The sequence below is a fragment of the Diadema antillarum genome, unplaced genomic scaffold (assembly GCF_040938485.1).
Source record: "Diadema antillarum isolate AM-2024a unplaced genomic scaffold, OU_Dant_1.0 seq00001347_RagTag, whole genome shotgun sequence".
NCBI lineage: Eukaryota > Metazoa > Echinodermata > Echinoidea > Diadematoida > Diadematidae > Diadema > Diadema antillarum.
The window spans coordinates 26,670-51,644 of NW_027272112.1; the positions used below are offsets into that span (position 1 = coordinate 26,670).

Below are 24,975 nucleotides of genomic sequence, written 5' to 3' on the forward strand. Positions count from 1 at the left end.
TCCCAACTCCGTCCTCATGTCACCTCTAAACCCTCTGCATGGAACCCATACTGAGAGCGAGTCACACCATGACCCCAGAGTCCCGAGCTCATACACCGGATATATTTAGCTGCAATACTTCTTCAAGCTGCCAGCATACAGCAGCTGACGCGCGCAAAGGCAGGACGTCTTGAAACATCCTTGCATCCCACCAGCTCATCTTTGGCACCGCGGACTGCCGAGGCAAACTCATCAACTCAAACATCCGAGACTTGACACGCCAGAGCAAGCTAGCAGGATAAAAAAAGGTCGCATTCTCCAAACTCACAAAAGGGGCTTGGCCTGCAGTAGGAGGTGCTCAAGACAGAAGTTGAATGAATGAATACCTTCACAGCCTCTTAAAAGGATAAACGACGGCAACACAGCGTCATTACTTCCTCCGTAATATTCCATCAAAACGGGAAGCCGAACTCTAGGGAAGTACGCGCTTTGGATTGGAGACTTTAAACTGTTTTGGAACATTTTATGATTAAGAATTCACTTCACCAGATCAGAGAAACAAAGACCTCAGAATGGTGAGTCATCAAGTATTAATTCTTCTTCTAGATGGCAGTATTGAAAGCAGAGTGATACTATGTAAGTGGGCGTGAGATTGTGCCTTCTTTAGCTAGATCTCGGAACGAGAATTATTTGCCATTTGATAAAAAATGCCAATGGGCGTGAATGTGGTATCGACTCCATATATAATACTCCTTTTTGTATTTTGTTTGAGAAGGTTTGTTTAGCGAATGTCACAAATCATCCCTTTCTAAATAGAAAATAACATCGACATGACTTAGCTCGAGGATGTGAAGTTCTGACACCTTCCTATTACACACCAGAGAATTAGAGTGATCATAATTATGCAGTGTGCAACTTTGCCAGTTGTTTGTATCATTCGTCATGTTTACGACAAAGCCTATTACAAGTACATCTCAATTTCTCACAATTGATACTGGAACTTAAATGATTTCCCGCTCTAGTATGACAGGAATCATTGTGTTTGATATGGTTTTCAGGGGTGGATCCAGGAATTCCGTATAGAGAGGGGACGCCTTTACAAAATTAAAGGGGGCGACGCACTCCCCCATTTTTCTTTTTATTTCTTTTGTTTTAGCGACAAAAAAATAAATAAATAAAGGGGTGCGCTCCCTCTGGATCCACCACTGGTTTGGTCACATTGTAAACACGTTCCATGAAGACTGCTGAGTTTTGGTAGCGCTTTGCCAGTGGGTGACGACAAAAGGAGTAGATAACAGTTGTTTAGTCTGATTATTCTCCTCCAAATGAAATTATTTACTATTATATCAAAACGAAAATCTATTTTTCAGCTTTATTTGCTGTACCGCCCGATAGCGACTGTCCGCATCATCGTCAGAAAATCAAAGTACAAGCATGACAAGACCTGCCACTTTGGGTAGATGCAGCCTGCTAAATAATATTGATCCTTGTAAACTCAAACTGAAATCACTCTACTCAATTTGTAAGATATTTTTCAGAACATTTCTCTCTTGGAAATAATAACTTCTATCAAGTTGCGAAGCTCATACACCCCGACAAAAACAAGAACACGTCACAAGCCAGTAGAAACACGCTCATAACACGCGCATTAAAGCAAACTGCATATTTCCCCCCAAACCTCATCTGAATTGTGTGTTTAGGTGTGCAGAATGGCTCTCTGAACCTAACAAGCTCGAGTGATAGCTTTGAACGCAAAGGAATAGACAATGATTTACATCATTAATGTTCTTTAGGAAGGAAGTATAACTTAATATACCACTAAGGCTTGAAATGTGTGATGAAGTGTGCGGAGCAGCCTTTGGACCTAATTAGCTTGACTGATAGCTTCGAATGCAAAGGAGACGCAAACTAATGATTAATATAATTTATATGCATGAGGAAGGAAGTAAAACCTAATGTAGTTGAAAGGCATGGACTTATTCATGTACAAACAAATCACATGCCCATAAACCCCGGATGTACATCTTGATGGAAACCGAAACAATTCTACAACACCCAACCCCTCCTGCTACCCCAGTCAGAAGAATAGGAGAAACTCTTTCAGTAAGGTGATTAATGCCATTTGTTGATCCTATCTTATACTGTAAAAATACAACTAGCAGGTATGATATATTGAAATAATGTGACCCCTGTTTAATTGCACTCACGTCTTCTTTATTGACATGATGGCTTCAGATTGCGAATCAGGCAGTGGTGTGTATTAAGACCGCAAGATAAGCTCAAGGGTGTTACCCATGATCAGCTCTTCAACGTTTCTGTACATACCGCCTCCCCCCCCCCCCCCCCGTAACGAGCTCATCATCCCATTCATCGTGAATGTATTATTGGAATGGTTTTAGTTGTCATCATCCTCATAATCGTTACTATTTCAAATGTACTAAGCCGTAATTTCTTACACTATTATACACAAAATGACGGCTTGCTTGAAATAGGTATTTCGGTTGTAAGTTCGCGAATGATTTTGGACGTGGTGATGGCAACAGACAAATCAATTACTTCTTTACCTTACGCAATCTGTTCATAATTCTGATATATTGAAATTCGACTAATGAATTGATTGTTTAGTGTGGGGCTCGTTGGACGGCCAATGCATGTAGAAACACATTCACACATATAAAAGAGAGATTACAAAACAGAGATTACCATAACAAAGGCACAACATACATATGCGTTGTTGTTTTTTCTTACAGACCGCGAAATAAAAGCGCTCAAAGCCTTATACAATGGCAGTCGTGTGACACATTTCGTATCAAGAATCATTTTCCTTGTCAGTTTGTTCTTGTCTTCCCTGCTGGGTGCGTGTATGTCTGTCTGACTTTCTGTTTGTATACGATCTTTAATAACTTTCAGATGAATAAAAGCGGTTCCAGAGGGGAAAAATTTATATCAATCATGACGAGAAAACATAGAATATAAAGTAATCATATGCAAATCTCTTCTTAACCTTTCCTTTCGTTTAACTCTCTCCAGATGGGGTGTAGCACACGGCTCTACTCGCTCATCTTGCTGCTGGTTGTGACGTCATCACAGATGCTGCCATCCTCCGCAGTCGGTAGGCATTCCTTTGACTCGAATTCCAATTATTTTCTCTCGAAACGGTTCACTGTTCGCATGAATTACTAGTACTTCTCCCTTCTTCAAGTTGTTACATGACGTGAAAGAAATGACATATCTCAAACATCAGTCTATACTCGATTCGTTCATATCGCTTGACAGATTTCGTTCTAGTTCTCGTGGTTATGTTAGAGCTTGTGTATTTTCCAGTTCACTCAAGGCCGGAATAGCTAGAGATTAAAAGCTTTGTAGATTGAATGGGGAGTCAATTTTCTAAACCTCATATGATATTGTTTTATTCAGAGTGAAATACACACGTTTCTTATGATATTAGACGTGGTACTCTCAGGGTCTCTACACCACACCAGTCAAAACTCTTATCGGCGAGTCGGGATGCAGAAGCCTTTGAAGTTGGAAACCAAATTTATACTTGTAATTTGACCACAAAAATGGGAAAGACTTACAAAAATAGGCAGCTGAACAGTACATGATAAAGTCCGTTAAAAAGTTGTGCTAACATCGATTGTAAGAAAAATGATTGACTAAAATCACTGAGTTATCATTTCTAAAAGATGTTACCCATGTGGAAAGAACCAATCAGCCCCTGGAAGCTTTCCTGTGAGTCTTTGAGGGAGAAATAATTCAACACCGTGCAATTTCTAAAAGTATCGCATGAAGTTGAAGTTGTTGACGATCGTTCTAGAGTTACCGAGATTTTGGAATGCCTTTATTTCTCTCAGTTTTCGTGACATATTCTTTTATTTCTGACCTCCTGCAATAGATCATAATTTATTTTCATTATGTTGTCCTCCAATTTAGATTTGTTCTTGCCAAAACAAGATTAATCTCTTACTTTGGAATGTTGAGACATACCTATCTCTCCTTGATTTTTGCTTTTCTTTTGCCTGATATTCTACTTTTCGTCGGAATTTCTTCGAACATTTCAGACACCACCTTTCACTAAGTTATGCCGAAGGTCATTTGGGTGTCGTTCGACTCGTATTCCACTCTGGGCCGGTTTTTGAGCCGGAGCCTTGTCAGGCACAGCGGGGAATATGATTGGACATGACATTCAAAATTACTTGTTGAATCTCAAGCAAGCAGCGCAAACAAGAAAGGAGCGATTCGAGGGCCATTGCCATAACATGTTCGCCTAAGAGGGCGCCGCCTCCAATTCGTGCAAATATTTTATTGTGACAATATTTCGTGCTGAAGTCTGGGGTAAATAACCCCGATAATTGTTGTGACATCATAATGACAAGTTACTCAGTGCGCAAGGCCCGTTTGCAACAGTGTTCTATCTCTTAACCCATGAAGTCTCGAAACCACATTTCATTGGTTTTAGACTGCATAATTGTTATTCTAGTTTTTACTAGTCATTGTTAAAGTTCAACAAGATCGGGTACAAAAAGGTCTCTTTAGTCATCTTTGCTTCCGTTTTGAACATATCTTTTGTTATCTTTTGGTCGCAGAAAATAATATTTTCAAAAGCCTTTTAATTGCTAGATTTAAAGCTGACATTACACTTCAGGAGATCAAAATGGGCTTATTGTTGTTATTTTGTCTGATTTTGTCCTGATTGAATGAATATGATCACGTCAATCCCAACGTTCTCCATTACAATAGGCCCTATATGTAGTGAAGCTCAGAGGTGAAATCTTTTAAGTGATATTCAGATGATGATTTCTGCAGCTATATCACCCCAGGTCTCGATGGGTCAGAAGCTCTGAAGTCCTGTAGCACAGCCCTTTTTTTGAGTTCACTTTCTGTAATGGATCTTACGTCTGTGTGGCATGAAATAAGCTTCTACTGTGTGTAATGTGCTGAACTCATGACCAATTTCCTTCTCGAGTAATAAATTTGTGGACGTCATGCCGGCCATCTGGCTACATATTTCTTCTTCTTTTCATTTCTAAAGGACCACGACAAGATACCAAGGAAATCTAGTTCGACAAAGAAAAAAAAAGACAATAGAACAAGTTCTTTTATGACTCAACATGGATCAGTTACTACAGCAAACTCGTTAAAATGTTGTCGAGTGTATGCAAAGTTTTTTTTTGAGCTTTGTTGGAATACTGCCATGAAGAAAAATGATATGTTAAGTAATTGTTAGCTGCTGTGTGCAGTATACTGAAATAATTTGTCATCTGCCAGGAGTAATCACCGTTATTTTTGTATTTTTATGTTGTTACATTCTTAGATGCATAATAGGCTTACAATTGCAAGGCCTATATCATTGCTTTGACTCAGAGTCGCGAAATGTCTGTCCTCGTACAGCTTAATATCAATGATACGCTCCAAGGAATCATAAAGATGATTAAATTAGAAATGCGTTGGATTTTATTACTTCTATCTTAACAAAAAGAATGTTTGTATCCCGATAACGTTTTGGAGTATCGCGGAAGTTCGAAACTTTCAAAAAAAATAATGCAGGTGTATATACAATCACAGAAGAAAGACGTTCATCTTAGACTAGATGTCAGCTAAAAATCGCAAAAGTTCGAAATCTCTCTGCATCTTTATACGTTGAGAAGAAATGACAATCATCACTTATGCTGAAATATTGACGCTAATTCAATTCAATTCAATACGATATTATTTCCATATAAAGTAATACAAAGTAATATACTTAACACTTACATGAGTACATAACATCAAAAGGAACTTTGAATCACGTAATTTTCAACAAAACATGAATACAATTATTATGATGATATCAACTCTAGTTTGGATGAATAAACAAGTAAGCAATACAATCTTAATGTATAACTTTAACATGGAAACTTTCACTTTACATGGAAAAAAAAATTACTGAGATTCAGAAACATTCATCACACGATTATGTTTACTTCAAACATTGGATACCCCCTGATTGCTGACAAACGTTAGTAAAAATATTTCTGACAAAGCCGGAAGAGATGAGGGGAAAGTGATTTAGTGGCCTTCGAGTGATGATCACAGAAACTTTCACTTCAGCAATTAATTTATTTCTTTTTTAAAGCAAAATTGATAATACAAAACCATTATAAGGTCATCGGTTCAAGCAAAATGAAACCATCTTTGTATTTTTTTCATTTCTTTTTATAAGAAAAAGATTGAATATATTCTAGAAAAATGGAGGAATCCTCTTAAAAGTTATGATCTTGAACTAAAAGCTTGTAGTGCTTGTCATGTGCTTGCAGACGATTCGTGCTGAGAACCAAGCACCCACAACTACGTCACCACAAACACCGCACTAGATTCTGGTGTTTCGAAGCCAGATCTGATTTGTGTATCTTACACCCACTCTCACGGGGGGTAAAAAGCGGGATCCAGTGAACTCCTGATAACTTGGGTGGATCCTGGGTGGATCCAAATTGTCTGATAAATATTGTCCTTGTGCCAAACCCTCCAGTCCGTCACCTGGAAACCAGAGAAGAAATGGACTCCGTATAGCGACACGGCACCATGCCGCTCTGTCTCGGGTGTCTACACAAGCTCAGGGGAAAAAGCCAAAGGAGAAAAGTATACATGCAAACAGAAGAGAATGTAAAGACACGCCCGAAATATGATTCGCATACACATGGCAATATGTGATTTCTTCATTAATCACTGTCTTTACAAGTTAAAGTATTAGGTTGTCAAACATAGTTTGTATTCGATTGACACGCGTTTGTCTTGTTTCTTTTTTTCGGAAGCGATCACGTGACATTTCATTTGACTTGGCGGATTCTGATATCTCCTGTGGCGGCGAAGTTTGTATTAGAAATTTATTTCACATTTATCTATTATGTGCAATGCTTTTTTGCGTCAAAGATTTGACAGATTTATTGATAAACCACTGAATTAGTATTGATAGAAGTAGAACAAGGTTTCTGAAGTATCAGCACGTCTTATTCAAAACATTGATTTTCGCAAAACTAAGATTTGTGCATTGATTCTTTGATATGTTACACATTATCTACGCATTTATCTCAAACTGACGCCTATGCGTACATCGTACATGTCTTTGGCAGATAATATTAGTCTTCATAATTATTTATCTTCATTTCGAGCTTTTTTTAGATCGAATTATAGCCAGCAAAAACTGGGAATCAATTATCACCAAGAGTTCTATGAATACGTTATAAGAAAACACAACAACATATAAATACAATTTATGTACAAAAACGGGCAAAATAGAATCTTGGCGTGGATTCAAGTTTCCCTGTTTAAAGTGTCATGGACATTTAAGTAACTCTCTCTTGGTATTAAGTGTTTTTGATAAGGAAATGCTCAACTTAAATATATTTTTGTTGGTCATCACTGACTTCAACCCTCGTGGTGATTCGTTAGCTCTTCTTTGACCAATAGCTATTTCCATGTGAGTGGAAAGAATTAGGGTTGATATTCAATGCCGGTGAAACTAATCCTTATCTGTTGAAGACGAATCATGCATCACATAATGAGAAACACTTAAATGATCAAACGTCATATTCTTCCATTAATGCTCACCCGCAGAAGTGGATCTTTTCGATGCCTTCAGCATTTATAACACACGCGTGTCGGGAATCTCCCCCGTACCACAAGAAAACTCCAACATCTACGGTGAGGCCTACCACTTCAACGGCATGAATATCCGGTACCCGCTCATCTCCGACCGCGCCTTCTTCACCAAGTTCGCTAAAGAAATGCGAAAGAATGAGAACGTGTACTTCGTTGTGAGGGCACGACTCGCTCCCAGGCATCAGGGTGTCTTCTTTGGGGTCTATACCAGCAGTTACCACTTCCAGAACGACCGAAATCCACTCAAGTTACAGGTGGCCTACAACGGAACGAATGGAGGTGACATGCGTAAGCAAACCCAATTTCTATGGAAGGTCCCAATATTACAAAAATAATGTACAAATATGTCATCAACATCAGACACATTTGGAGTGATACACAATCTCTACATTTCGTCTAAAATCATACCTTCTTTTTCTCTATTTTCTGTACTATCAATTCATTACTTCAGAAGTGAAATTGCAAAACATATAAGTTGACGAAGTGACACACAGACTTGAGATATGATAAAATATTTTCTCTTCATCTGCAATACCTCATCTTCATAATGATCATATCCACGGCTTCCTACAGTGGAATTACATTATGTCAAACTTTCTAAAAAAATTCTGAAGCAGTCACAATGGTTTTTTTTTTTACTCAAACATAAAAGCCATCATAGAGTAAGAATGTGTTTATACCACAGTGATGATACTATTCTATGTCTCCTTTTGTTTTCAGTCGTGATTCGTTATCGCACATCAGAGGGTGAGCGACAAGTGCAGTTCTCCAGCATCAACCTTGTCGACGGGGACTGGCACACCGTGGTGCTCCAGATACACGCCATGAGGACGCGGGCAACCGAACTCGTGCTCTATGTCGATTGCAACCGTGCCGGCCAGACCGTCGTCGATGAGCGTTTCGCCCGGATCTTCACGCGAACAGTGATCGACAATGCCGAGTTGAGACTGGGACAGGCTGGCTATGGTATGTCGCTACTGCCACTAAAGGTGAGAATTCACTTTCTGTCGTCATGGGAATTATGGAACGATTATTAAACGGGAAATGGCAAAATTTGACAAATTGTCATCCTGTAGGTGACCCTTTCCGACCGAATCGGGATCTTTTCTTGTCACCTTGTACCTTTCTCTTGTTTTGTATTGTTTTCTTCGCTTTTGTAAGAAATGAGATCAATCGCAATTCTTTCAAACACGTTATTCATCCTTGCCTGTCTTATCATATACAAAATGTCGTTCTGTCCGTTATGTATGCAGGGAACTCTCCAGAACGCCAAGTTCTTTTACGGAGGACCAATTACCGATGTCTTACACTCTCTTGCCTGCAGTCTCGCGACGGAACCCAAAGAACCAGAATTTGAACCTTGTAAGCAATCCTACACCTTTCATGTGTCTTGTTCGATTCTACTCCTACCCACTAAAGTCACCAGAGCAGCATTTTACTTCAAAGCCACCGATTCTGTGGTCTCTTACTTACAAGAATTTGCTTCTTTCCTAAGCGGCTACGAGAAATAAATCTAGACTCAACATTATGACAGTCCCGTAACTCTGAAAAATGCTGAAAATCGGTCATACTTGTAATGTTTTACAACGGCAAAAAAAAAAAAAAAAGAAAGAAAGAAATATTCAAGTGTTGACGAGGGAATAGCCATAATACTAAATAATTATGGTTGATTCATCAAATTCGGGAAATTTCAATGATACTCTTCGATAACCTTGTCGGAATCATTTCTCGACCTAATAGTCGCGTAAAACTGAACTTAAAATGTGCCAGAGGCCCGGGGCAGCAAGTAAAGTCGTGAAGAATTCATGTGTTCAATCCAATATTCTCTGATCGACATTAAGTGTGACTTATACGGACAAGGCCCTATATCTTCGCACTGGATTACCAAACCCCTAGATTACTGGTACCTCTTCGCCGACTCGATTGAGAATGGGGCAAGGTTGCGTCTGATGATACGTTTATCATTTTCGGCTTTTTCTCTCTCTCTCTCTGTAAATATTGGCGTCCGTCAGGGCCTGGTTCCACTGACCTCATGGATGCTTTCCAGTCTCTCGCTAGTACTCTGACTCTCCTCAAGACGGAAATGGCTGGTCAGGTGAGCTCAGGAATCCTTTTGTGAATTAAAACAGTCATCTGTTCAGTCGTGTATTTGTCCCTTTTTCCTCTCGTTTATAATAACCACGAATCTTCGGAAAACCGTAGAGGTGTAGATCATTACCGGTACAACTAATCATGGATTAGTACTTGCTTATACGTACCCAAAAATATAAATGTAGCAATGTTGTAATGCTATATTCTTAACGTTGAAGGGCTGTGAACAGCAAACTGTTATGCGAAAAGTAGCATTTTCAAGTTATATATTTTCACCAGCTTATTTGTGTCTTGGGAATTGAAGAAACCCATATTGAAAAAGCACACTGCATTCCGCAGCTAGGTAGCAAGTAAACTTTGTCTTTCAGGGATCCCTATCTAGTAGGCCTATTAGTTAGCCGAATCAACCAGGAATAACGTTCGAATCCAGAGACGAATAGATATTGTCATTCAGTTTCGCCGAATTTCGACATACTCGCCGAACGAATCGGTTTTAATCGGACGATGGCAGCTGCGGAAGCGTGGGTCCACCGCGTGGGTCCATGCAACAGCGCCCTCTTGAATCCTGGACCGGTAGGTCACTGATTTTATCAAACTTTTCATTTCAGACTCGCGAGATTCAGCGACTTCGGCATACGATGGAAACCTGCAGAATGTGTGGTAAGTTTTCATTGCTGTACTTTCTGGTAGATGTCTTTAAATCTTTTCTCACCACCTACTATTATAATGTAACACCAATGTCGGAGTCAGATTATTATCAACGTTGTATTCTGACTCGGAGCCAGATCGTTATTATAATTGTAAAATAGAATAGTTTGTTCTCGAATTTTTGTTTTGTTTTCGTTGCTTTTTTAACCCAGTCCTTACATTATCAGCAGTAAAAACCACAATAAGGTGTTATGAAGTACGAGGATGAGAAGGATGATATTTCTTTTTTCAGTTTCATGTACCTTGCTCGCTTGCTGTTATACCATTACGGAATATACTCGCTTCTTATAACATGAAGATTCCTTTTCTCCCCTTTTTTCCTAATATGAAATGTAGTTTTATACACAGTTTAGTAGTTAACTAGCAAAGAATTGCGTGGGGTTGTGCTGCAGTGTAATCTAATGCAACCACTTCATTATGGTATTTACTATTTGATACATTGTTGTGGCAATTTCGTTTTGCGTTAATTCTAATCGACTGCCTGATTATCTATTGTTGCCAAGGGTACGAGCAAATCGACCTAAGTTCCACTGACCTTCCCTTCACTACTTTGAATTCACTTTGTATATACAATGTCTACAACGCGCCTATCAAACAGTCAATATTGACGTCGAGAAGATGACAAATAAGGCCACCTTTGAAGTATTCACACTTTTCTTATTAATTGGAGTGTGAGCAAAAGTAATTTGGACTATCCAAATCAAACATCATCATTGTTTTCAATTAATCATGATCATTCTTGAACTTATCGAAATGATAATGACGTATCAAAAATGTGAAATGCGAAATGTTGCCAAGTAAAAGTTGATTGTTGATACTTTATTTTCAGTAGCACATGCCAGAAGAAAAAAAAAACGTTTAAAATGGTTAAAATGATCTCATTTCCCTTTGCTTATGCTATTTTCGCCTGTTAGTTATCTTCCCCAAAGGCTCCATTGTTACACCATTATACACTTTTTTTTTTCTTTTTGGATTTGCTTGCCCAATGCTATTGAAAACCAAAACAGTAAGATTGACGTCCAACTGATTTTCGTCCCGATGCCGTAACATGGATTTATTTATGCTATCATTATTCCCTTTTAAACACACTATTTTTTGATAGCTCTTTGGTTAGGAATCGATTACTAAGAATTATGTATATCCTAAACATGTGGGCGATATAAAGCCTCAATATTGCATGATGAATAACTGCTGATCTTGATCGAGTGACTCCTCCCCTCCCCTTCAATAATTGCATTATAATCTTTGAAAAGGGAATCAAAGCGATAAACTGACACACTAACTTTGAATGCTTCTTCCTTTAACTTGCCCGGTCTGCCTCCCTCTACCGTCGTGTGACAGACAGCACCGATTATTTTACCTCAGGTCCGCAGACCATCATCTCACCAGATTGTAGCATGAACCCGTGCTTCCCCGGCGTCAGGTGTTTCGACGACCCGGAAGGCAACGGCTACCGCTGCGGCCAGTGTCCGGCTGGTTACCGAGGAAACGGCACTCATTGTCATGACATCAACGAGGTGGGCATAAAGCAAGAATGGTCAGCAATACAATCAATCGACAAAATCTCGCAAACTCTCATTTTGATGTTCCCTAAATGTTATTTTACAAAGTCTTGTACATGTATACATATTTGAATAACTGCGGAATCAAGCACCTAGAAATTATATCTAAGCTCAGGTGTATCAATGATCAGTGAATCGAAGCATCGACAGAAAGTAAAGTCTCAGTCAGACTTGCTACCAAACCCTAATGTAATGTTCATCCTCCGAACAGGCAGTATCTTATTAAAGGGTTCGAAGTTGCACGCTTTTCTGCTTGTAGATCATCATGTAGATATTGAAGTGTATGAGGTTATGTCTTGTCTATAGATAAGGGATTTCAATGATAAATCACAGATGATACTTCTATTGTACCCCTTTTGACAATTGACTTAATGCAATAAATGACAACTGAGGATAAGATTACCTCTAGGCGCGAAGATACGTTTTAGTAAAACGACGAAACAGTTCAATCTTGCGTGTCAGAACGACGTTGTTTGACACATCGTCCAAATGTTTCATGGTCGTCGCTTACACAATTTGGAAACAAGCATACATTTTCTGGGTTCGTTCTTATTTTCTTGAGCTCCAATTATAGTATATGAAGACCTTGATCAAATTTCTTGCTATTTTGGGCATGTAACTTTGAAGTTCGATAATCTATACATTGTCCTCTTGCTTAGAAACGAGGTTTGTTTGACGCTTCGTCCAAAATGTCGCATGGTCGACACATTTAATATGATGTAATACGAGACAAGGCTCCACTTCAAGCGGACAGCATCCATCTGTTGTCGTAGACTCAAAATACTAAAAAAAAAATGATGGAAATTTCGATGTTTGTTTAGTGTATTGAGGCGTCTCCATGTTCGCGCGTGGTCGACTGCGTCAATCTGGTTCCGGGGTTCCGGTGCCCACCCTGTCCGTCCGGTTTCATCGGGCTGGGTCTGGAAGGAATAGGTCTCGAGGCAGCTGTGAGGAACAGACAGGTAAGATGAAAAAGAAGAGATTGAAAATATCACAGAACACTTTATAGTCTTGACTTAACAGTGCCTACTGAAAATACCAATCTTGAATACCACAGATCATTATATTTGGCGCATGCGACACGAGTTTCATTGAGACGTGCCATGAAAGTCTGCCAACAGTAACTGATCAGTGGGTGCTGCTCATCAAACAGATGTATTTTGTAAATTTGTAGTTTTTTTCGAGTTTTTTTTTCGATGTATGTATTTTAACCTTTTAGGCATTTCACAATTTGACGTTAGCACGGTTAGCATATTTGGTTCAAACAAAAGCATGGAAATGTGTGCTATCTTAAAACATCTTTTGGTTTTTTTTAGTATCTTTTAGTATCATCTTTTGTTTTGTGTACTCATCTTGCAATGTCGTTCTTATCACCCTAGATTTGTGACGATATCAACGAATGTGAACGCAATAATGGCGGCTGCGTGGAGAATTCATACTGCATCAACACCATGGTATGTATGAAATTATGTGTCTTTCTGTCAAAGAAAAAAGTATCGTATTTTATCTGACCTCTACTTGCGTAATCACTTTCTCGCAATATCTTCTTCAGTCTTTCATTTTGGTGTGCATTGACTCAACCCTTTACAATACACAATCGATAACAAACAAGAAAATAATGGCTAAGAAAGGAGAGAAGCATTATACGGTAGATACCTCTTTTGAAATGTAACAAGGAAATATCTAAAAGAGTCATTAAAGATAATCAACTTCTACAACTTGTACACGAGTGGACTGTGAAGTCAAATAAAGTTTGTATTGTAGTAATGTAACGTAAGTGAGGGGACTGCAATCTACAAGTTCGCTTTTTAGCAGCCCCTCAATTTCCATTTCCATGAAGTTCTTTTAAGAACCAATATGTATTATCATGTTCCAATATATGTAATCATGTCAAAGTGTATTACCTGTGTTTGATTGGAAATGAAAATAAATAAACATGCATGTGAACATGCATGTGTGAACATGCATGTGTGAAATGAAATGAAAGTTTAGTGGTAGAAAAGCAGGTCTGGTTACGTATATATGTCATCTGCAAATTTGGACGGCGTTATCATGATGTTACATTTGATTTCACATCAGTTTCCGATGATATTTAAACAGCAGGAGGTGAGAGAATATCTCCCGTGCAGTGACACCCATTCTCTCTTCTTCCTTGTAGGGATCATATTACTGCGGAGACTGCATGCACGGCTTTGAGGGCAACCAGACAGTTGGCTGCAAGGAGCACAATACTTGTCCGAACGGGGCTCGTAGCCCCTGTCACCCCAAGGCAGAGTGTTTGATTCATCGAAATGGTGCTTACACCTGTGAGGTGAGTCTCCTCCCAAGGAGGCACTCTTCTGTCCCTTTCTACGCCCTACTAAGCATCCGTGTCCCCTTTATCCTTCATAGCTTTGTTCGCCTCTTAAACACTTGTTCAAACTGGTTCGCCGCCAATAAACATTCAAGACAAAATATGAAACTCTTTTGAATCAAACGAAATCCAGTTTTGCCAGCACTTTGACGTGCAACCAAATCTTCGGAAATTTGTTTGTTTGTGTTCAACAAGGATTACATGGCAGGGGCAGACCCAGGAATTCCGAAAAGAGGGGGCGCCTTTACATTTTTTTTAAAACAAAAAAATAAAGGGGGGGGCACCCGATGCGGTATTCCCTGGATCCGCCACTGCATATGTGTTCAATACGGATATGATCATAGTGGTCAAAAGTGTACACATATGCATAATAAATGCGTATGTGTTTCTCCATGATAGTATCGTTTGTCTGCATATGCAGGTCTGTTTGTGTATCAAAAACAAAATTCTTGCTATGATCTTATCTTCATCTTCTTACATCAGTACATATCATTATAAGTATAATGCACCTTTGCCGTACCCTTTTGAGTGATAATGCGTAAAAATATGCTTTTATCTTAGTCTTTTCTGACTGCCTTTGCTTTCCGCGATAGTGCATCGTTGGTTGGGCAGGTGACGGTTACGATTGTACCATCGATACCGATCTCGACGGCTTTCCCGACAACGAACTCAACTGCTGGGACAAACACTGTCGAAAGGTATGGACCACTCTATTTTGAAGTAAGTCTAGGTCTCTCACGAGCCACCGACTTTCATGAATATTAGTAGTTTTTTTGTTTGTTGTTATAATCTTTTGTGTTGGAGAGTGTGGGTAATTGTGTCGTTTCTGTGCTTATTTTCAGTTTATTTCGATTAATTATCTTGAAATGAAATAAATAATGAAATGAAATGAAATCCCAGTCCTGTCCATGGCATGTGATCCTGCAGACTCAACTGGGCTTTTGAGCCTTGAATGCATAGCACATCATGATATGCTTTACTGGACTTCCCGATGAAAAGAAAGGAATAACGTATTTCAAGGGGGAGAAAAGCACTTCGAGAAAATGAGATATGCAGAAAGATTTCATAGCGGTTTAGTAAAATAGTGGAAATGAGAAAAGGTATGAGACTGCTAAAGTCTCTGCGTTGTAAAGATGTGGTACTGTTTACATTTTAAAGAAATTGGAAAATTGTTCTCTACGTCGTGTTTCTCCCAGGACAACTGCGTCTACATCCCCAACAGTGGTCAAGAAAACCAAGATGGTGACGAGATGGGGGATATTTGTGACCCTGACGCAGACAACGATGGCATACCAAACGGGCCAGTAAGATTATCTTATACCCTTACCACCAAGGTCTTTTTTCAAAGATTTATTTTTAAAGTTATTTGTCGGTAGATGCCTCTTTGAATGGTGGATTTTCTTGAGAGAATCAAGAATAGGACAGCAAAAGCTATAGGATCGGATTAGGTTGTTTGTTTCGGTTTTTTGCGAGCTTTGGTTAGAACGCAAGTAGACGATCATACATAATTCATGTCATCATAGAGACTATAATGTTGATATTTGAATTAATTTGTAGCGTACTTGTTATGTTGCTTGCCCATATTTCATAGTCTGCTGTGTACACAAAATGAAACGAAATCATGAGCGCGTAGTGTCATCGGTTATAGAACGTAACCATGGGATGAAGATTCATCCAGAGAAAACGACTATACGATCCACGTACAAAACGGGGGAATTGATTACGAGGATAATACAAGATATCACATTCTCTTGATTGACGCGCCTAAATTATGACTATATTGGCAATCACAAAGCCAAAACCACCGACAATGCGTTGTATGTTAAGGCGAACGTAAAGGCGAGGCTGACAGCATGTTCATAATGATGCCTTAGAACATCATTTCTTTGTTTGTTACTCAATGACTGTGGAATGATATGAAACTAATGTGCATGATCCAAACATGTCAGCGCGTTCCAAGAGACACCGACGCATGTTTACATGTATTACAGTCCATGCTTGGCATCCACACATCAAAAACCATTTCAATTACCATGTGATAAACATTCGATAAGCTGTTATGTGCGAAATTGTTGACGTAGGACAACTGCCCTCTTGTGGCCAACCCGGATCAAGCCAGCACGAATGACGGAGATGAAGTGGGTGAGAGATGCGACAACTGTCCGATGACGCCGAACCCAAGGCAGATCAACACCGATGGCGACGAGTACGGAGACGAGTGCGATGACGACAAAGATGACGATGGTAAGTTCTGCATATAAAATGGACTCCCGTTATAACGAAATCCTCGAGACCGTAAGTTTTCTTTCGTTATATCGAAATTAGGTTATAAATAAACAATAAAACAAAAACAACAAAAACATAGAGCGGATAATATTGCCGTCAAAATTTTTACTTCGTTGTAACGGGAATTTCGTTATTGCCGTGTTCGTTATAACGGGAATATATGTACTCATCCTTGATGAACGTTTGATATACATACTAATACTGATGCCTAGTGGATTTTGCCTGAAGTCAATGAAAGAACACTTTTTATCGCGCAACTTTAAAATATATCAGACCAATACTCTTCATGTCAAAGGAGAGTCATTCAACGTTTGATCTTTCTGTCATTAACGATCAAATAAGCAACTATTCCAAATACACTGTAGCTATGGAATGGAGTTGCCCAGAATAAGATCTTTCTTCACTGCGAACGCTCTGAAATTGGCAGTTCCGTTTTTTTTTTATCCCCCGTCTCAAATAACAGGTATCCTGAATATTTACGACAACTGCGAACTCGTTCCAAATACTTTACAAGCCGACACCGACGGGGACGGTTTTGGCGATGTTTGCGACAACTGTCCAATGGATTATAATCCCGATCAGGTAGGCTGCATTCTATCACCTGTTCAAAGAAATTAATTGCTTCATTGAGAACATAAATAGGACTTGAGAAGGAGTACCGAAAGAGCACTCTCTCATCTGATTTTTGTATAATCTGAATAAAACAAAAACATGTCACGTTTTTAGCCGCAGTTTGCTAAATCGAGGTATTTAGGTCACTGACGAAGGTTATAGATCGGGTTAGTGTTCTTCACAGTGAAGCAAAATGTCACGACAGCTGATCAGCATGCCATGTTTCAATACTGTAATGATGGCTGATGGATGTATACAGCGAATGTTTTCGAGCATCCCTGGCAGAAGTCAGAAGCCCATTCACTTCACGCAGTGAACGCAGTAGGCGTCTATCTTTTGTCTGCCCTGTATAATATGCTGAAAAAAAAGATGTGAAGGATGGAAGACAGTTTTTGATATGATACGTATGTATGTATGTATGTATGTATGTATGTATGTAGGCCGATGTATGTATGTATGCATGTTTGTCAGTGTATGTGTCGATATGCATACATTGATTTATGCTGATTTATATCAAGCGATATCGTTTGTATGCATCGACAGAATAACACCGATTCTGACCTGCTTGGGGACGTCTGTGACAACAACGAGGACGCGTAAGTATGAATGAAAGGAACAATGACGTCATTATCACAGCACAGTCTCATTGGTAGACTCCCAAATATTTTGCTCCTACTATGTTGCTGATGGTGTAACATGAAAGAAACAACTTATTCGAAGTAATATAAGTACATACTTAGTAGTCTAAATGTTACCAATGTGACATCCGCTTTTGATAGAAGAAAAGTGCAATTGGTTCTGGCAACAGAACAAGCTCACGTCTAGTTACCTTTACCAATGCCTTTAAATCGATATTAATGGTAGAAGACTATTACTCTAGCATAGGCATCGATGTGTTTTGGCGGAGGAAAGCAAGCCTATGTATCTATGTCAGTGAAGTCATGTGATAAATGAATCATGTCGTCTCTTGGCAGCGATGATGACGGTATTCAGGACAACCTGGACAACTGCCCGAAGATTGCCAACAACCCTCAACTGGACGCAGATGGCGATGGCATTGGTGAGAACACGCTCTTTCCTCCTCCTACCTTGAATTTGTGCCGGAAATACTGGCTGATATAATTCACACAAACATGACCTTTATCAAAACAAAATAAAACGCACATGCGTGCAGTAGATTCGAGTCCTCCAAAAAGTGTAGTCATGATTATACCTCCATACTTTCCATCAATCTAAAGTTTGTTTTGAATGGATATTCAATATTCATGACCTAAATGTAAAATACAAACAAACAAACAAACAAGCAGAGGGTGCTCCTAAACATGTAAAGAAAAAACCCATACCCAACCCTTTCTATATGTTTGTTACACTATACAGCTGTAATAACATTTTCATCTACCGGTATTTTTATTTATTCATTTTTTCACTGAAGTGCCAGTATTAAACGTGAGAACTAATCGACTTAAACTTGAACTCTAAAGAATAGAATCAAAACTAACAATATCACCGAGTAAACTTAGACTTTATATAACTCAAACCACCGAACTTTCTCGGTTTCTCACTCTCTGTTAAAACTGATGTCAAATTTGCATTTACAGGTGACGCGTGCGATGATGACGACGACAACGACAGGGTGTATGACGTCATTGACAATTGCAGAATTGTTTACAATCCCGAACAGGATGATGGTGATGGTGAGCGTCCTTTTCAACATTTTTGCTCTCAATTTTACAATTATCATTATCTTTTTTCCAATGTCATGACTGTGCAAAGTGAACAAAAAAAAAAAAATAAATCTGACACACAACGTTACAGATATATAGAGGATGAAACCAATGAAATATCTTGCGAATGGCATTTGTATGCTTACGACACTCATCGAACATTCTAAACCGAACTTTAAATATCATTCACAAAACCATATTTCAAGAGGCAAATTCAATACTCAGGATCAAAGGTTAATACCGGTCATTTTCATAAGGCATATGTGTAGAATGGGAATTCCACCTAATCACGGAGCTAAGCTCATACAATACGAATGACTAGCATGGAAACTTTGATTCATTCTCTGCAGAGGACGGCCACGGAGATGCGTGCGACAGCGATTTTGATAAAGACGGCGTCATCGACACCGAGGATGCTTGCCCAGAAAACCCCAACATCTACAGCACTGACCTTCGCACCTACCAGACGGTGGTCTTGGACCCGGAAGGGGAGGCCCAAGTGGATCCTCGATGGATCGTATTTGATGAGGTAAAAAAAAATATGCAGGGAACAGTTAGTACATGTTAGATAAGTTGATTTACCCCAGCTATTTCGGCAGCAGTGTGTGGGTCAGAAATGATGGTAATACAGGCCGGACTAACTTTCATGAACTCCTTGAAAGTCCAGGGCCCCATTTCATAAAAAAGTTGATATGATAGCAACTCTTGCTGGAATGGCAATTGTCATTAGCAACGACAAGAATCCAGCTTCCTGACTGGCTGTTGCTATGGGTAGTTGCCATTCCAGCAAGAGCTGCTATCCTATCATCTTTTATGAAATAAATACATATTTTAGTAGCAGTCATATGGCAGAGGAAATCATGGGCGAACATACTCGAGCAGGATTCGAACCTACGACCTCCTGATCTCCGGAGAGGTGCCTTATCCACTAGACGCCTGTGGCTATACTACTAAAACACTGATCAATTCAGTGCTTATTTACGTCGATGTAAGGCAATGATTTCGTCAAATCAGTTGCATTAATTTAAAAAAAAAAACACCTCAACAGCAGAATTTCATGTAATTGAACAAGCTAAACGAGTTGATGTCGTGAGTAGTGTTCAATTAACGGGGAAAGCGTTATTACGAGTTTATATATCTCTGGTTACACCTACATCTCCCTCCCACCCCCATCCCCCCAAAATAAACATAAACAGGGTCGCCAGATCATCCAGACAATCAACAGCGACCCTGGACTAGCCATATCCTACCAAGCCTTCGACGGTGTCGACTTTTCGGGCACCTTCTACGTCAATACCCGAACGGACGACGACTTCGCCGGCTTCGTCTTCGGATACCAGGATTCCGCCAGCTTCTATGTGTTGATGTGGAAGCAGGGACCCCAGACTTACTGGGAAGCTGCGCCATTCAGGGCCGTTGGGGAACCGGGATTCCAGCTCAAGGTATTTCATGTGTACACATATATACACACATATATCATTTCTGAAAACTGTTTTCATTATCCTTTCTTTCAAGGGATAACGAAATTAATATTATGATAATTATATTATAGCATATACACACAAGCGCCTGTAGACACAAGCAAAAGGGTTTCCAGGTATACATAAGAATACACAGGAAAATCCTACACACACAAAAAAAAACAACCCCCGTGGAATTAAAGACGAGATATACAAAGCAAACAAAATAAGAAGTTGAAAGATTTTCACAGTTATTGACCATGTTTTGAAGTGCCCTCAGGACATAAAAGGAGTCAACTTCAAACAAGATTACCGCTCTTATATCATGCAAAACGAATCTTGTCATAATTATGCAAGACAGCAGGTAAGGCGTACGCGTATCTTAAGACAAACAGTTTGATAATGCCAAGCTGTCGCGACTATTTCTAATAGTACAATGATGTAATAAATAAAATTGACATACACTCATGTCTATGTTTATGTTGATGTAGATTACATTTTAGTTATTGTCTAGTATTGCCTTTCTTTCGTATTTATGGATTTGCGTGTTCATTTGTTTTATATTTGGCGAGTATAAACACACTCGAATATTGAATCTGCACTTACAGCAGCAGTCTGAAGTTCGCAAACCACTGGCTATACTGTATACATTACCAGGAATACATGTACAATCTACAAGTGGAAAACCATCGATGCAATATTCAACGTGATTTTTTTTTTTTTGGCTCAGACATTGAAAGGGATGATGTCATTGATTTTTTTTTTTACACTAGGTCGTCAAATCAGATACTGGACCGGGAGAAATGATGAGAAACGCTTTGTGGCATACAGGAGATACACCAGGCCAGGCAAGTAAAAAAAAAAGAAGAAGAAAGGATAACAGCAATTTTAATCACCACTAAGTCTTTTTCATTCTACTCTTTCCATTGAATTCGGCATTCGATTTTTTTTCTTATATCATTTGACAAACGTTATGATCATTATGACAGCAAGTTCGTTAGTTATTACATCCATTTTCTCCAGGAATTCAAGTCATGTTTTTTAGCTGTCTTGTATTACGTAGAGAAGACGTATCATTGATCTTTGACAAAGGATTATTCCACGTGATATCTTATCAATGCACGAGATGAAAAACATCCCGAAGAAAATCATTTCCTCTAAATAGTATCTGACACCAAAGAGCAAGTGCGCTGGTGTCAGTATACAATATGAAGCAGACACTTCCAACTTTCACATTCATCAAACATATTGCTTCTATAAATGATGAAATATTGTTTAAAGGTAACTTGCTTCAAAAAAAATGATAGAAAACCTCTTCCAAGACTTCGTTTCTTATTTGATTAAAAAAATTCAATTAAAACATACAAAGCAAAACATTAAAACAAGATTACAAGATAAAAAGGGAAGAAACATGTTAATGAATTAAAATTATCAAAGAATAGTCTAAATACCATATGAATGCAGATCTTTGTGGAGTCAATTTCAAACAAGAGACAAAGCATTACAAAATGCAGTGGACGATACAATGGGGGGAATAAACAAGAAGCAAGACAAGTATTTTGTATGCAAGAGCATGAATAAAGCGTAAGGTTATTGGCTTAGCATAAAATGATGTTTATACACTTATGGTACACGTTACATATTCAAGTACAGTGTTCCATGATAAGAGGCCTGTATATTTTGTTGTGCATCCAATGATAACCACCTTACCACTACGATGCATATCTTTAGGTTCGGCTGCTCTGGAAAGACCCTAATAACCAAGGCTGGAAGGACCACGTGGCCTACAGGTGGAAGGTTCTCCACAGACCTTCTATTGGACTCATTAGGTATGATTGCTAGATGTTGACAGTGAATACGCGGACGTGGTATTGCTAGTACGATTCAGAGTAACGAGGAACTAGATAATACCAAATCCCGAAATTTTGATTTTCGATTAAGACAAATATTACGTCAAAGTGGCTAGCATGAAACAAATTCCGTGTATGAATGCTTTGGAGAAATGTACATTTCCTCAGCTAAATGTGTATTGTAACGGTGTCAAACGGATATAAATGACAAGTCTTTGTGATAAGCATAGAAAAATTGATAATAACAGTCACACGTTTTGTTCTGTTTTGTAAAACCTGAAATATATGATAAATGGGAAATGCTGCAGTACGTATGAAATGTTGAAGGTAGCGCAGCGTTTGAAATTCACACATCAAAAACTGAGGTGGATTTTATAATCGAGCAAGTAGTTCCATGATTCCATGATTGGTTGGATGAAGACATGGTTGATAAATAGGCCCATTTGCCTTTTCTCTTTCGGGAATAGAGTTTACCTGTACGAGGCTGATCGCCTGATTGCCGATTCGGGCTATCTCGTGGACACAACGATGAGGGGTGGACGAGTTGGTCTCTTCTGTTTCTCCCAAGAAGACATCATCTGGTCGAGGATGACCTACAAATGCAACGGTAAGTTTGCTACACCTATTCACAATAAAAGTTTTTGCCACTTAAGTTACATCATCATTTAATCAATCATCTATTATTTTGACTTATATTCCTTCCCCTATACAGTTATAATTATCTTAAAGGGCAGCTTTACTGAGCGCTTGCCTTAAGGTGAGATGTTTCATAATATACTGCATGTGTTGAATGATGGATTGCCCTGGATATGCTGTCTCCTCGTCGTAACAGCTATATTTAGATGATTTCATCATGTTTTAATGTATTTAGGTTGTTTACATGAAAAATACAACTCCAGTATCATCTGTGGAATTTCACCTTCTCATTAACGGGCCTTTAGCCTTGACTTTCAAAGGAAATCGCTTACCGAGAGTTGCTGTTTGACTCTACATACTCGTTGCCCACAGGTTACATTATTTTTGGTCATTATAACAAAACAAACTCACGCAGCAACATTTTCAAGAGTTTCCTACGTATCATGTTTGTTTGTTTGTTTGTTTTCTTCAATTTGATGCAGATAAAATACCAGCAGATTACACCGAGGTCAGACCAGTAAACTAAAAAGCGAGAGCTCATGATTCAAACCAAGCTCCCGAATAAAAGCCAAGGACAAAGCCATAAGGACTCTAAATGAAAGGCTTTAAAGCCGTACAGAATGATTAAAACAATGAACAAAAATTATAAAAAGGTCGGCTGATAATTCTGTAAGTTCAATTATGTTGTTAAACTAATGACGCGAAATGGAAACGGTAAAGTGCAAGGCAACTAGCGGCGATCGTCAAAGTGACCGTGGAATTGAAGAGAAAACTGGTGATACATTGACAGTGAATGATCTACTTCGAGAGAGAATTATGAGAGTTGTGAGGATGCATCCACGAGGAAACAAGGACGTGAGGTTCTTTGGTACAGCACAGCTTTGGCATAACAATGATGAAATTGGAACGTGCCAAACAGCGTTGTTTGCTCGCGTCTATTCAAAATCTTGAGAGATAAAATCTGCAATGTCAGAAGTTTTTTATGGATTTGTGCGTGTATTTCTTTCTCTTTTGTAAAAATCACAGAATTAGCTCAATGTTACTTTCATTAAGATATCTTAGCTAACTCTTGTTCTGCTCCAAAAAGTGACATCAGAGTCAGAAGTCAAATGTAAGATTTGTGTGAGATCATCATTACTCTATTATTGACATGATATGTCCTTTGGAAATGCATTCATGAAATAAAAAAAAAAGATCTTTCAATATACATTTGTGACAGTCTCCTTGAAATTTACAAACGGCGTTGTTGTTGTAAATACCTGCCCCTTTTCATGATTAGTTTGATTGTACACTTGGATCGTAAGCACTCTAAAACCGTGTTTTAAAGCTTTAAAAAAATCAAAACGAAATACAGTTGTATACAGATTTTTATCTTTTAATGAATCGAGTGTATAGTAGCGTAGGACATTGATTTGAATAATGTACTACACATGAGATTTGGATTGATATCGCTGTACATTGTGCAATTTTTTAGTGTTTATCAAGTAGTAAATCTTTGCTCATCAAGTGGGCACAATGTCTTAAATGTGCAGAAATAAATTATTACCAACTATTACTTTGTTTTAAAATTGTACATAATGAGTATTAAACAAAGACAATGTAAATTATGTTTTATCAGTTAATTCACTTCAAGAAACACACAAAGATGATAGCTGTCTAATGAAGAGCTCTCTTTTCAATCTTTACGTGATAAATGTATTGATTCCGAAATGTGGCACTTTTCGTTTTCGATGTAATATTCCCGATATACACATTATGTTGCAACTATAGATAAGAAAGTCATCATATTAACTTAACTATGTTCACTGTTTGTTTATAGGCGTATAACATAGAGAAGGCGATACCGCATTGAATGTGTGATTTATGCGCGACGAACGCGCTAACTTTTTATTTTCTCACTGCTTGTGGCGATAATTTCGCCCAAAAATGTTTTTATTTGCCACTGAAATGTATTTGGAATGAATGATGGTCTTTTTTATAATCTTATTAATCAGTGTCACGAAATAAAATATTTTAAGGAATACCTGTTCCTTCATTGTCATTGCTCCTCTGTGCTTCGAAAACAAAACATCGACT

The 24,975-nt window shown here is 38.7% G+C and overlaps 1 protein-coding gene across 1 annotated transcript; it reads left to right on the forward strand.

The window, feature by feature from the left end:
- The first annotated feature begins 3,009 nt into the window (after positions 1-3,009).
- LOC139708527 (cartilage oligomeric matrix protein-like) lies at positions 3,010-23,762 on the forward strand. The gene is made up of 23 exons (XM_071620470.1): positions 3,010-3,091; positions 7,573-7,905; positions 8,338-8,606; positions 8,871-8,979; positions 9,630-9,712; positions 10,317-10,368; positions 11,758-11,933; positions 12,800-12,940; positions 13,358-13,432; positions 14,137-14,289; positions 14,925-15,029; positions 15,528-15,635; positions 16,413-16,575; positions 17,081-17,199; positions 17,773-17,825; positions 18,204-18,289; positions 18,828-18,923; positions 19,304-19,482; positions 20,150-20,395; positions 21,187-21,261; positions 22,145-22,242; positions 22,731-22,870; positions 23,382-23,762. Exons 1-23 carry the CDS (start codon positions 3,010-3,012, stop codon positions 23,423-23,425), a joined length of 2,985 nt encoding a protein of 994 aa, XP_071476571.1. The 3' UTR covers positions 23,426-23,762.
- The last annotated feature ends 1,213 nt before the right edge of the window (positions 23,763-24,975 follow it).

What these genes read in the sequence shown, in the direction of transcription:
- LOC139708527 (XM_071620470.1), top strand. Translation starts at nt 3,010, where the DNA reads ATGGGGTGTAGCACACGGCTCTACTCGCTCATCTTGCTGCTGGTTGTG. An exon ending in TGTCGCTACTGCCACTAAAG is followed by an intron (nt 8,607 to 8,870) that starts GTGAGAATTCAC and finishes TTATGTATGCAG; the next exon opens with GGAACTCTCCAGAACGCCAA. An exon ending in CATACTGCATCAACACCATG is followed by an intron (nt 13,433 to 14,136) that starts GTATGTATGAAA and finishes TCTTCCTTGTAG; the next exon opens with GGATCATATTACTGCGGAGA.